Genomic DNA, 14,343 nt, shown 5'->3' with positions numbered 1-14,343 from the left:
AATGGCTAGCATGTGTAGGGGTAAATTCAGAAAAGCTAAAGCTCAGAATGAATGGAGATTTTGCTTAACTTAACTAGCCTTCCATTTGAAGAGTTTCTCTCCTTTCCTTTCCAGGCAGCAGTAGCAGGACAATCTTCCCGCTACCCCACCCCACTAAAGCTAAAAGGGACATTTTCAGGACAGGCTCAAAGGATTACTTCTCATATGATGGTTTCCTGGCCTAGAGAGAATCTCTGTGTTGGAAAACATGTATCTTGTCACTCCTCAAGTGTTGTGTGTTTATATTGCTGTAAGCACATAGATGACCACACCAGTGCACTTGGAAAGTCCCTTGTCTGTGCACTTCGTAGAAAAATAAACATGTCAAAAGTGTCCATCTAGTTGTTCTGTTGTTTTTCCTTATTCTGTCATTATCTTTTTGTGGGAAAAACATCATGCAGGAAGCAGGTCTACTGTATGCCAGAATCCCCAAGTTATTGGATTAAATTCAGTGAGGCTTAGCAACTGCATCATCACCTTTTGCAATTCACACATGCCCTGCAAATATACAATTAATGGTGAGAGAGTTTAAAGACTTATAACTCCTATTCAGTGCTCATTCCTCAAAACAAGAGATGCTGATGTTTAACCCAACCTGGAAGGTGCCAGACATTTAGATGCTGGCTGCGAGAGCGATTAAAAAAACACCATGTTATGAAAAAATCATTGCCCTCTTTTCATCCCACTGATCCTAGAAACTAAGCAGGCTCAGATGTGGTTAGAACTTGTATGGGATATTGCAGAGGAATATCCAGTGTTGCGGGACATATTTCAGAGGAAGGCAAACTGCCTCTGAATATTCCCTGCCTAAGAAAATCCTACGAAATTCATGGGGTTCCTTTCAAGGGTGTTTTCTCTCCATATTCCCAAATCATCAGTGTCCATTAGAGTAGCTGATAACAGCAGTTGCCCAGCCACTGTTGAAGACCAAGCAGATGAACAGTCTTTTACTGGAATGATGAACACATTGCAATATTGAACATATGTATGTATTTCTAATACGTCCTAAAGGATAATAATTTGTTGCATCTGTCTCCCAACCATGTGTCTCATAAACATGCCCCCTTCATGTGAATTGCATTCTAGATCTCTTATACCATACCAACTAGTAAGAATACCAAATCATAAAATACAATAAGTAAATATAAGCAACCAATTATATCAATTAAAACCGGATTATTTGTATCAAACCGGATTATTTCAGCAGTGTGTTTTGGGCCTTAGAAGACTTTAACCCCTTACTCTGCAGGATCATTTAATTCAGTTTTATATCCTAACACAGAAATGCCAAAGCAAGTTGTGAAAAAAACTGTATAGGAGGTAATTTTTGGTTTGAGATTGCCACATTCCTATAAAACTAGTCTACATTTTTAAAAAAATTATGTTCCTCAATTTTGCAGGCCTGGGTTTTTTATAAGGTAGCTTTCTGACCATAGGGCATTCCTTAATGTAACATGGTCCAGGCTTCCCTGTTGGTTATGGCAAGGAGACTAGCAGAACAAGGACTGAACCATGCCTGGTATCTGCATAGACAGTTCTTGGAAAGATTCAGAATCGAAGCAGGATTAGAGAGCTTTGAATTTCTAATATCAGATTTGGATAATAATTGCACCATTGCAAAAACGTATAAGATGCTATTAGATATAGAAATGGAAGGAGAAGTTGTTAAAGATAATATGCTTTTTGTTTTAAGTGAGGCTTTGGGCAGACTTCCAGTAAGCCCCAGAGTATGTTGCTGTTAAAATCTCCATGCCGTCAGTCAGTGCCAAATGGAATGTGCCTTTCAGATCACATGGAGTTTATTTATAGACCACAGAAACTCCTTCCTTTCCCTTGAACGTGAAGGTCACTAAACAGGCGGTCCCTTGGGGCTGCCCTTTGGTGCTTCATGGGGGACACAGCAAACGCCTAAGGACGCCAACCTCAGGTCAGTTTTGCACTGGTTTTTCTTTAGGGTTTGTGCCAAGGCCCAGAATTATTCCTCCGAGGCTGATACTTGTTGCCTTAAGTGTCCTGAGGATCTGCACCTTAAGATCTTTTCTCCTTAGAATCCCTGCCCTTGTATTCAGGCTAGCAGATGCTTGGTCCAGGAGATACAGAGGTCCAAATGGCATCTCCCTGAATAACAACTTTTTCCTAATCTGGAGAAAAGGTAAAACTGTATTAAAATGAATCTCCAGCTAGCAGAAACTTGAAATGACAGTCCTTAGGGATGAGTCAGGACTGACAAGAACTTCTTAATGTAAGTGAGATATCTCATTGAAATCCCTAAGGCTTAACCTTGAAGTAGGTGAGCGGGTGCTGTGCTGTGTTTTATGTAGAATAAAAGGATTCCAATCCAAATATTTCATAGAGACCACAAGGGCCATCCAGTCCAACCCTCTGACATGCAGGAACCCACAGTCAAAGCACCCCTGACTGACAGATGACTATCCAGCCTCTGTTTAAAAACCTCCTGTTGAACCTGTTTTAAAAACATTTTAATACATGTATCCTGTGAATAGCCACAGAAAGTGGCACTTGGAGAATCTCTGCTTTAGTTTTTAATAAAGCAGAGTGTTATTGTGTTATTTTAGCAAACATTAGTTTGAAAGGAGTGCTGTGATGCTGTGCGCCATGTGGAGTGGTGTGGAGCAGTGCGCAGCATCATGCTGCCCTGGGGGCAGAGTCAGGGCATGTGTCATGTGGACAAGGGGCTGAAAGGGTCAAATCCTCACTACATTTAATCTGAAGGGGACTGACCCTCTTCTATGATCTGGCAAAACTGGACTATGAAGGGCACCTCCAGATGGGAGGTGACAGGTTTTATTTCCGTATGAACCAATTTTACTTTAGAAATCTATAAACTATTCCCCATTGGTTGCATCTGCACTGCAGAAATAATCCAGTTTGATAGCATTTAACTGCCATGACTCTTTGCTATGGAATTTTGGGAATTGTTTGTTGTGGCACCTGAGCTTTATTTGTACAGTGCGGATGCAGCCATCCTGAAGTATTTCCTAGGAGTTCCTAGCACTACTAAATACTTTTTTATTCTCACTCCTCAGGTCAGTTTAAATTAACCCAATTGAATTCATTATTTCTGAAATAAAATGTATTGGTTACTTGCTGTATGTTTCTCCTGCAAGATTCCTGTGTAGTTGAGCCTCCTCAGAAATTATCAATCTGAAGTGTATTACGTAATAAAGGACTAAGAAATATTAAGACTGCTGTGGTCCTTGAGCCTGCCCAGGAATAATAAAGGCTGCAATGTGCAATCTGCCTTATGTGCACTTACTTGCAAGCATCACTTTGCACATGGAAAGCATTTCTAAGTAGATATTGTGTTCGTATGAGTTGTCATATTAAAGGATGCTTGAATAATAATGTCTGGGAAATATAATTGGCCCTTCGCTTTCAAGCATCTTTAAGTAGGCTAAATTAGTAATCATCTCTCCCAATGCTGACACCTTGCCCCTGCCCCTTATAAACAGTTTCAGGGGCCCTAGTTCTCAGGATGAGTCTCCTGCATGCTTGGGATTAGAAGCATTTTGGAATATTTGCATGCATAATGAAATATCTTGGAGGTGTGATCGAAGTCTAAACATGAAATTCATTTATGTTTCATATACACCTTATACATGTAGGTAATTATATACACAATGTGTCCTAATAATTTTGTGCATGAAAGAAAATGTGTGTATACTGAACCATTAGAAAGCAAAACTGTCACTATATCAGCCACTCATGTGGACAATTTTGGATTTTGGAATATTTCATATTTTGGAATTGTGGATAGCAGAGGCTGATCCTGTAATATGCACTGAGCACAGTGACTAACTTTGAACCTTTCTACCTACAGGACAATTGGATCAACATCAAGGGCAGAGTGCTTTGCTTCTGGAACTGTGGAGATGGCTGGCTTGGTGCGATGTGCTAGTGACTATTCATTGCCATTCCTTCTTACTCTGAAGACGTTACGGCTGTCAACCGGACAGCGCTCATTTAAAACTTTCCCTACTTTATGGAGTGAACAGACAGTAAAAGGTATAGTGTGTGGTTCATTATCTGAAAAAAAGGGGTTTTCTTGTACAAATACTTGTGAAAAAGCAATGGCATAGTGACAGTCTATATTGTCTTGGTGATGCATGATCACGCAATGAGATATATAATAGTACTATAACTTCAATGACCATTATGGAAGAAGGGCAAGATATAAATCAAATGAATGAATGAATGAATGAATGAATGGATGAATGGAGGGCATCTAGCTAGGGGGAAAAGACAAGCTGACTCAGTTTTGAATGGAAAGGATTTTCAAAGTGCAAAACTGCTTCAAAAATTCAACAGAGCTGATGCAAGGAACCTGATGATAGGTTGAATCCTCTCTGGAAGATAGTCTGAGCTTCCTGGACCAGACTGCAAAGAAGAGCAAATTATACCAGGAGACTTGCAAATCACCAGAGGATAGTCCAGGACCTTGAAAAGAAGGTATAGAATTGTTATCACCACCACGAAGAAGTAGAGGAGTTGTACTTTAGAGTTAGTGGATACACTACCTCCCAGCTCCAGAGAGTGCCACAGCCTAATGACCCAGGCTAGGCCAGTGGCTATGCAGAGGAGTGCCTCTTTGAATAAGAACAAAACCATCTTAAGTTGGTCAGGGAAAAGCTCAGTTAATCTTCTGTCATCCCATTTTTTCAGCTGCTTTTAAAACCATGCAAACTCCCCCACCCCAAATGATGCACTTCCTAGAATCATGGAGTTGGAAGAGACCACAGGGGCCATCCAGTCCAACCCCTGCCATGCAGGAACTCTCAACCAAAGCATTCCTGACAGCTGGCCATCCAGCCTCTGTTTAAAGACTTCCAAAGAAGGAGACTCCACCACACTCCAAGGGAGTGTGTTCCACTGTCAAACAGCTCTTACTGTTAGGAAGTTCCTCCTAACGTTGAAGTGGCTTTTCCTATAGCTTGCATCCATTGTTCTGGGTCCTATTCGCTGGAGCAGCAGAAAACAAGCTTGCTCCAGCCTCAATATGACATTCCTTCAAATATTTAAACACTAAAATATTTAAACCTCAAAAGAAGGAGACTCCACCACCTTCTGAGGAAGTGTGTCCCACTGTCAAGCAGTTCTTACTGGGAAGAAGAAGAGGAGGAAGAAAAAGCAGCAGCAATGAAGGAAGTGGGAGGAAGAGGAGGAGGAGGAGGAGGAAGCGGGAGGAGGAAGAGGTGAGAGGAAGAGGAGGAGGAAGCAGTGGCCACGAAGGAGGCAGGAACAGCAGGAGGAGGAGGGAGGAGAAAGGTGGGAGGAAGAGGAGGAAGTGGTGGCAGAGGAGGAGGAGGTGGAAGAGGAATTTTAAATGCAATTTTAATTTTCTTATTCATGCAGCATAATTTGTAGCTAGAAATTTATAATGAAATATATTACATTAGACATACATGCCACAAAGGAATCAAAAACATAATTATTTTTCTCATTATGAAACTGAATCAACATGAAATAAGCCACCTGAGTGTGCCTCCATCAGCCACTTTGGACGTTACACAAGTTATCAGCCCTGGATCTCATTCAGATGGTATGGCATGTAATCAAACATCCATGAGAGATCTTGCCAAAGCTTACATGAAAGAGAGAATTCATAAAGTTTATTGAGAGGCCATCTTCTGAGTGTTCTGTTGCCAGCTGATAAACCAACCTGATGTGAAGGGTGTTTTTCTACGCTTCTGCCTGCAGAAGGAAGATGAACCCAAGTGACCTTTGAGATCTGTTCAGCCTCAATAGCAATACAGAATGTGTGAAAAAGATGCTGCATTTGCTTCTTATGGATACAGCAGTGAGTACTTAAGGTTGAAATCATCAAAGAAGAATTCAAACAAATAGCAAGCACATGTAGAGGTGAAGTCAGAAAAGCTAAAGTGCAGAATGAGCTCAGGCTTCCTAGCAAGGTTAACAGCCATAAAAAGAGCTTTTTTGAGTATGTCTGTAGCAAAAGGAAGAAGGAAATGGTAGGACCATTGTGTGGAAAAGTTGGCAAAATGTTAACAGGACAGAAAAAAAAAGGCAGAACTACACAATCCCTTCTTCCCCTCAGTCTTCTCACAAAAGGAAAAGGGTGCTCAACCTGAGGAAGATGGCGCAGAGGATGCAATAGAGGAAATGCAGGACAGACTAAGTAAAGAGGTAGTACAAGGATACCTGGTTAATCTAAATTAATTCAAGCCTTCAGAACCAGATGAACTGCACCTAAGGCCCCATTCCCACTTACAAATAAATCGGTGTGTGATCCGAATCGATGGATCGTTTTGACATCAGATCATGGTTTACACTACACTTGCATCGATCACATTTTCTGTCATTTTCTGGCACCATAATAACCCATTTGTGGTTCCCATTCACAAATGAATCAATTCAAAATGATTCAGTTGCAGCTGGCCAAAGGGGAAATTTGAATTGATTTTGATCACTTGTGGTTCACACTTGTGCGGAATGATTTATTGGGGGGGGAAAAGCGGAAAAAATCAGAGTCAAAAAGATGCAGATTAAATGGGTCTAGAGCATGACCTCCCTCTCGGAATCACTTCAGTGATTTGGATTAAGTGGGAACCAGGGTCATTTGAACTGGTTCAATTTGTAAGCCCCTCTAACTGGCAAATGTTATCTCAAAGCCGTTGGCAATAATCTTGGAGAACTCCTGAAGAACAGGAGAAGTCCCAGTAGACTGGAGGAGGACAAATGTTGTATTCAACATCTTTATCAATCTTTATCAATGACTTGGATGAAGGAATAGAGGGCATGCTTTTCAAATTTGCAGATGACACCAAATTAGGGGCAGTTGCAAACACTCCAGAGCACAGGATCAAAATTCAAAATGACCTTAATAGATTAGAAAGCTGGCCCAAAACTAAGAAAATGAATTTCATCATGGAGAAAAAAATGGAGTGCATAGCTACAGGATGTGGGATACTTGGCTTAACAACAGTACAGTACATGTTAAAGGGATCTAGGAGTGCCAGTAGACCACAAGTTCAATATGAGTCAACAATGTGATACGGCAGATAAAAAAGCCAATGCAAGTCTAGTGTCAAGATTGAGGGAAATAGGAATAACGCTCTATTCTGCTTTGTTCAGGCCTCACCTGAAAAAACTGTGTCCTGTTCTAGGCACCACAGTTCAAAAAAGATATTGTGAAGCTGAGGGCAAAGAGGGGAAGTGGAGGAGGAGAAAGAAACTGGTGAATTTTAAAAGCAACCCACTCCCCCAAAGAGGGGCAAACAGGACTGTCCCTGTCAAATTGGGACAGTTGGAGGGCATGGGAAATGATTAAGCAGACAACCTCCAACTGCTGATTTCTCTCTGGATTACTGCCTCAGAGGTTGCTTTCCATTAACCTTCATGACAGCAAAATCTTGGAGCAGTGGAGGGAATCATAAGTTTCACCCTTAACCTATTCTTTGGATTTCAGACATGTTCTGCTTTCTCAGTTTACTTCTCTCAATTGTGTAAGAATAGCTAAGGAAACAATGGGTATTAAATGTTGTTTAGTTTAGTCTTACAAGAACAGTAGTTTGGATTTATTTTAGTATGTTCCAGAAAATGATTGCCCAATGAGATAAAGTAAGCAAAGCAAAAGTCAACTCGAAGCAGGGTTTAATGACTAAAAAGCGCAGCTTGGAAATATGCACTGGTGGATTTGCAGTTGAGAAATATTGGACAGAGCAATGTATAAACTAAATAATTTTAGACACGCAGAGAAGATTACCACAAATGTCACACTGACATTCTAATTGGACAGAGAATGGGGGAAAGTTATAACTTGGAGGGTTCTCATGTTTGTAGGACCCAAGGTCTTAGTAAATTGCAAAGGGTTACTTCGCTGAAAGGAATACAGAGATCTCACAGATACTGTACCTCTAGAAGAGCTTGAGAGAAGAACAACAGAAACTGCAAATGGGATAAGCACCTTTCCTATGAAAAAGAGAAACAGTGAGCTCACCGTAACAGTAGATTGGAACTCCCACAGGTCGCCCTGCCACATATCAGCTTGGCAGTGCATGCATTTGGGCTCACTGATGCAAGCACATGTACATCACTGCCTATTGACTAATAAGAGCTTGAGCACCTATTTTTTTCCCATCCTCAGGGCCTGCCTGAATGAAACCCCAGGGGATAGGAAAGGCCCATTGGATTTGGTCTTTTTTGAAGAAACCCAGTAGGATATAAGATAGAGGAGAGTTTTAAAAGTGAAATCCCTCTGCAGACCACTTCCATTTCAGCTGCTTCTGTTTTGGACTCCTTCAGAAGTCCAAACCTATCCTCAGGAGATATTCTACTGCATGATCAGTAAAAGCTTATTGCTCAAATTCACCATAAGATGAAATTCTATGCAGACTCAACTGACCATTTTGACACATGCCTTAGTTGCATTCTGTTCGGATTACTGTCGTGTGTTATATGTAGGACTGCCTTTGAAGAGTATTTTGAGACTTCAGTTGGTTCAAACTGCTACAGCCAGATTGTTAACTGGGGCTGCTAAGGGAGCATATAATGTCTTTGTTACAGCAACTCCACTGGCTGCCAGTCTCTTTCTGGGCACAATTCAGAGTTATAACCATAACCTATAACACTCAATACAGCTTAGGTCCAGGCTATGTGGCAGACCATATATGAGCTTGCCTGTGTTTTCAGACCATAGACTCATAGAGTTGGAAGAAACCACAAGGGCCATACAGTCTAACCCCTTACATGCAGGAACATATACAGTCAAAAGAATCCTGACAGTTGACTGTCCAGTCTCTGTTTGAAAACCTCCAAGGAAGAGGAGATCTTCTGGGGAAGATCTTCTCTTTGTTCCACCACTCTCACAGATAGCATGAACATAGGAGAGGACCTCCTCGGTGGCTGTTCAAAGGTTCTGTAAATCCCTTCCTGGAGAGGCTAAACAGGCACAGTCCTTGCTAACCTTCCATAGTTAGGTGAAGTCTGTTTTTGTTTTGTCAGGCTTTTGAGCACGGATTGCACATGTTTAGGCTATGTGGCAGACCATATATGAGCTTGCCTTGTTGCATTTAAGTCTATCGATAGTTATATTTATTTTATTGTAACTATTTATTTTAACTTTTACATACCCTCCAACATTTAAAAGATGAAACCCAGAACAAGCAACACCAGAGTGTGGTTCAGATGGCAAAAGGTCTTATTGAGGAAGCTAGGAGAGGCTGCAGCAGTTTTCTTTTGCCTGGGTCTACTGGGATGGGCAACATTCTACCTAACCCCATGGGCATTACTGGGGGCGGGGTATGGGCAACACCAAATGACATCCTAAGGAGGGGTGACCCCACTGCTCCCCAAACATCTGCCTTTTGGCAGAAATGGGCTGTGTCCCTTTAAAATGCTGAATAGATGTTTTCAGAGTGGCAAGGTTCAGTGGTAAGAGACAGGAGAGGCCACAGAGTTGTTAAAATTATTTTAAAATATTTAAACAAAATAATTTTAATTAAAAAAAAACCTTTTAAAATTTGCTTTAAAGACATCATATCTTACCAAAATTTCACTTTAATCACATGAAACAATGTACATGTAAATACATTTAGGCTGTGCGTATGATATTGTAATTTAAGGGTATATAATTTTGCTAGTTGCTCATGTCACAACTATTGCCATTACATTCAGTAATATATGGGGATTAAGACTGATGAGCAACATTAGTGCAAAAAAGATCACTAAGGATTCTGTATGGTGTGGTATGGAAGGAGGTCAATGTGTGCAGACACCATGGAGATTTTCACACAGGGATGGGATAGGGACAGGATCGCTTCCTCGTCCTTATTCCATCTGTGACCCAAGTGAAAGTGATTGCACAAATCACTTTCACATGAAAGCGGGCTAAAAGCACTATCAGGCGTCAGCTGAAAGCGCTTTCAGACGTCATTTCCAGTCTTTTGTAGTAATGGAAGAAGCCGTAATTACAAAGAAAATACTTTCAACTGACTCCTGATAGTGCTTTTCAGCCCTCTTTCACTTGCACTTCCCAAGCAGCTGAATGACAGGTCCAGCATGCTTGCGAGTGAAAGCGATTCCCACGATCACTTTCACTGGTGCTTCCCTGCTGGGACAAGTGTGTGTCATGTATAAAAGTCCTTCCCACGATCGGGCAGGAAGGACAAGTTAGGGACAAGACAATGACGCCTTATCTCTCATGTGATAATCTCCCATGAGTTACTGCACCATGTGATGCCAACCTTAGTGATGCCACTGCCACATCCTCTCCTTTATTACCTGTTGAATGAATTGAGCACTTTTAACTGTACAGTGCACCTGCGTACGCCGTCTTTGGTGTTTTCTGTTCGTATTATGGTGTTGTCTGCATATCTTAGATTGTTGATATTCCTTCCTGTTACTGTATTTTCATTCCTCCTTCTTCTATGTCCAAGCCTGCTTTCCTTACAATGGCCTGTTACAGACAGCCAAAATAAAGCTGCTTCGAGTCACAGTGGAGGTATGGCGTTTCAATGATGCATGCGTCCTAAGAGTCCAGAAGCCACATCAAAGCGACGCTCCAGTCCTTAGGGCTGGAGCATGGCTTTGGTGCGACTTCTGGACTCTTAGGATGCATGCATCATTGAAACGCCATACCTCCACTGTGACTCGAAGCAGCTTTATTTTGGCTGTCTGTAACAGGCAATTATGTTCTGCATATAAGTTGAACAGGTAAGGTGATAAGATGCAGCCTTATCTGACCCTTTTCCCCATTGGAAACCATTCTTTTCCCCCCCATGTTCTGTTCTGACAGTGGCCTCTTGTACTAAGTACAGATTTCTCATCAGGACTATCAGATGTGTTGGCACTCCCATGTCTTTAAGGGAGAATATGGTCCTTCAAATAACCTGGACCTGAGCCATATAGAACTTTATAGGAGATCACCTACATTTTGAATTGTGCCTGGAAACAGACTGGTAGGCAATAGAGCTGTTCCAACAAGGCAGATGCATGCTTCCTGTAGCCAGTCCATGTTTAACCATCAGATATCCATACCTTTGAATATGTATCATAACTGTTTTCTCTTGTTACAAGTAATTGCAGTTAACTTAAGCCAGAGGAGTGGGAAGAGAGAGGAAATTCTTCTCGACATTGCTGCTTTGTTTTGATTTCTTTCACCTCAGGAGTCTGTGGAGTTGAGCTTGTGGCCTGTCCCACACCTTTTTCAGCATAAACAGCACGAAAACATGTGTATACTGCATCCTAGCCAAAAGACTTTTGTAAACTAAACTTTAATTTGTTATTCTTTTGGCATCCACCAGTCTGTTTGTATGAGCATGTGGGTTGGCTGTGGAACTGAGCACTATAAAAACTTTTGATGGCAGAATGTTTCATCTGGCAATGTTCTGTCCTGGTAACCATGCGCACTCACCCTCTCCCATACGTGTCACCTTATGGAGGGCAATCCGTGGAATTGCTTGGTATGAGCAACGAGGACTTGTTAATAAGAGCTTACAAAGTTGACCTCTCAGTATGAGTGAGGTTTTGCAGAAAGAGTTGGTTTTCAGTATAACTAGGGTAACATACAGGTCGGTAAAGCAATAGAAACAAAATGAGGGGTAGGGGACTTTATTTTTTTTGTCCCTTTGCAGTATTCTGGGGATAACAGAGTTATGCAGGGCTTGCAACAGTAAAATCAAATCCCGTCCCAGAGATTTCTTCTTACAGTAGCATCCCACTTTACTGACTGTGTGGCCACCCGTCCACCTGACCTCAACCTGGCTATATTTGGGTGATGGTAATGCTTTCCTTGAGAAGCAAAGGGAGCATGAGAGTGCCCCCACAATTTTATCCTTTCTCCTAGGAATTGCCTAGAAGGATACTGCAGTGTTTCTCATCTTTAGGGAATAGCAGTTGCCAGGTAGACCCAGTTCTGAAACATCTGCATTGGTTCAGGGATGACTTTAACTGTGAAAGCTCTACACGGCTTGGCATCCAGAATTTTGTTGGACCGCTTTCTTCAGTATACATTGCCTAGTTATAGGGATCTTAAATTGAAGGTCACTTCTGGACACCATCTTCTTCCGAGGTGGCTGTTAGGGAGGGAATCCTTTTAGTGATGGCACTCCCCAAACTTTAGAATTATTTTTTTCTATGTCACACACAGCACCTATACTGATGTCTTTCAGGTGCCATTCAAAAACATTTTTCATTTTCCCAGGTGTTTGTTTTGTGCTTCTAGCCTTTTTATAATTTCTGATTTATTATTTAGGTAGTAAGGTCAGGTTTGTTGTGCTCACTGCTGGCATCATGCTTTTGTCACCATTATTGTGTTGTTTTATTGTAATTACTTATGCTATATTGTGAATCTTTTATTGTTAGATTTTGTAATTTTTTTTGCTCATACTTGAAATGATGGGTATAAATTGATCAATGACTAAATAGGCTAGAATTCACTTGAGGGTTCAGGTCTTCATAAGTGGACTTTCCTCTGTTGGAAATAGAATTGAGTAGCATCATAACATTCATTTTCAGCAAGGGTCTGCTTGGGAGCTGCAAGGGGAGCCAGTAAAGTGATGATGCGCATTGGGAACGATGGTCAATAGGAAGCACAATGAAGCACTGAAACAGAATGAAATCAATGAGTTTCAGGATCAGTGCACAACGGGATCTGATGTATAACAGGGCCCAACACACATTGGGACCTGACATACATTGGGAGAGCTAATATGAGTTGGTAGAGCCCAATACACATCAGAGCACTCTCAATGATAACCTGTCATGCAATTTCTGAATTCACTAAGAGCTTCTGATGTGCAGCTAAATAAGTATAAAGTACAAGGTAGGAATGTGATATAAAATCACCATCATTATAACTAACATCAGTTGCCATTATAACGATTGGCACCTTCATCACAAACTCAGAAGGCTGTTGTATTGAGACAAAGTATGGAACACATGTACAAACTGCTTTTGTGTTAATTATTTGACTTTACTTCTTTTTTTGTGTGTGTTTTTCTTTTTATTTTATGTAGGAACGCGCTACAAAGATCTTGTTATCGGTGTTCCCAAGGAAATATACAGAAAGGAAAAAAGAGTTGCTCTTTCCCCTGTTGGTGTCCAAACTTTAGTGAAACAAGGTTTTAATGTACAAGTTGAATATGGAGCTGGTGAAGAAGCAAAGTTCTCTGATGATCAGTACAAAGAGGCTGGAGCCAAGATTGGGGACTTGAAAACTGTGTTTGGATCTGATGTTGTTTTAAAGGCAAGTTTCCAAATGAAAAGTGTATAGGCTTATCCTGTGTGAGTCAGAACAGGGCTTGACAGCTTCTTGGATTGCTGTTTGGCCTCAGATTCCCTCAGGAAAGTTTATTCAATGCAAAGTAAGTCTTAGAATAGAACAAATCTGAGAAATCACCAGAGTTTGGAAAAGTTACTTACTGTAAGTGGAATGCAATCCCGGAAAATACTCAGCCGACATGGACACTAGCCATGGTAGCCGGGCAATTCGGATAGACTGCAGTCCCAAAATGGACTTTCTCAGTCTCTGGTAATGGGAATAATCTAGTCCGGTGATGGTGAACCTTTTACAGACCGAGTGCCCAAACTGCAACCCAGACCCCACTTATTTATGGCAAAGTGCCATGTCCCTCTGGCTTTCTAGTAAGAAACTCTGGCAAACTCTGTGCTAGGGCTACAGCATTTGTGCCCACAGACAGGGCTCTGAGTGCCACCTCTGGCACACATGTCATAGGTTCGCCATCACTGATCTAGTCAATGTTAGGTACAGTATACCACCACTTCACTTAGAAATGGTGTCCACAGAAAAGAATCTCACTAATTTCAGTAAGGCTCATTCTCTTTAGTAAATATGTTTTAAGAGTGCAGTTTTGAATGTCTACTGATTTTGAAGAGAGAAAATTAAGAATCTTTCCCTCATGTGTATGAACACAGGAATGTGACTTATGCTACTAGTTCAGTTTCCTCAGCTAGAAATGGTAGAAATGTGCTGGGATGTACCCAGGAGTCTTTTACTACTTTAGTATGAAAGCAAAGAGAGAAAAAGAACTTATCACGAAGGAACTTTGAATCTGTTAGGAGTCTTTAAATGGAAGATGTCTGATGAAACTGTAGAGAGAAGAGCAGACTAACCACCTAGCCCCATAATTTACTTTCCTGATAAGAACTCTTACAAGCTCTATATTTATGTTCCTGATAAAGGACTTCTACAAACCCTGTATTCATTTCCACAAGGATTTCTACAGGCTCAATAGTTTTTCATCATGAAGCCAAGCATCATTTTGTATGACCTTCATCTTATGAACATATGTACGTTTACCTTGA

The 14,343-nt window shown here is 41.1% G+C and overlaps 1 protein-coding gene across 1 annotated transcript in view; it reads left to right on the top strand.

Moving 5' to 3' along the window:
- Nucleotides 1-1,877: 1,877 nt before the first annotated feature.
- Nucleotides 1,878-14,343, top strand: part of LOC149307343 (NAD(P) transhydrogenase, mitochondrial-like) — a 53,273-nt gene continuing 40,807 nt past the window's right edge. Inside the window, exons 1-3 of the mRNA XM_089538974.1 lie at nucleotides 1,878-1,966; nucleotides 3,881-4,065; nucleotides 13,035-13,264. Coding sequence (XP_089395100.1) covers nucleotides 3,933-4,065; nucleotides 13,035-13,264 — 363 coding nt within the window. The 5' untranslated portion in view covers nucleotides 1,878-1,966; nucleotides 3,881-3,932. The remainder of the gene's footprint in view (nucleotides 1,967-3,880; nucleotides 4,066-13,034; nucleotides 13,265-14,343) is intronic.

Source organism: Sceloporus occidentalis, unplaced genomic scaffold (genome assembly GCF_023333645.1).
Source record: "Sceloporus occidentalis isolate IW3139 unplaced genomic scaffold, rSceOcc1.0.p SCAF_9, whole genome shotgun sequence".
Lineage (NCBI taxonomy): Eukaryota > Metazoa > Chordata > Lepidosauria > Squamata > Phrynosomatidae > Sceloporus > Sceloporus occidentalis.
This window is presented reverse-complemented; position numbering and strand designations above follow the sequence as displayed.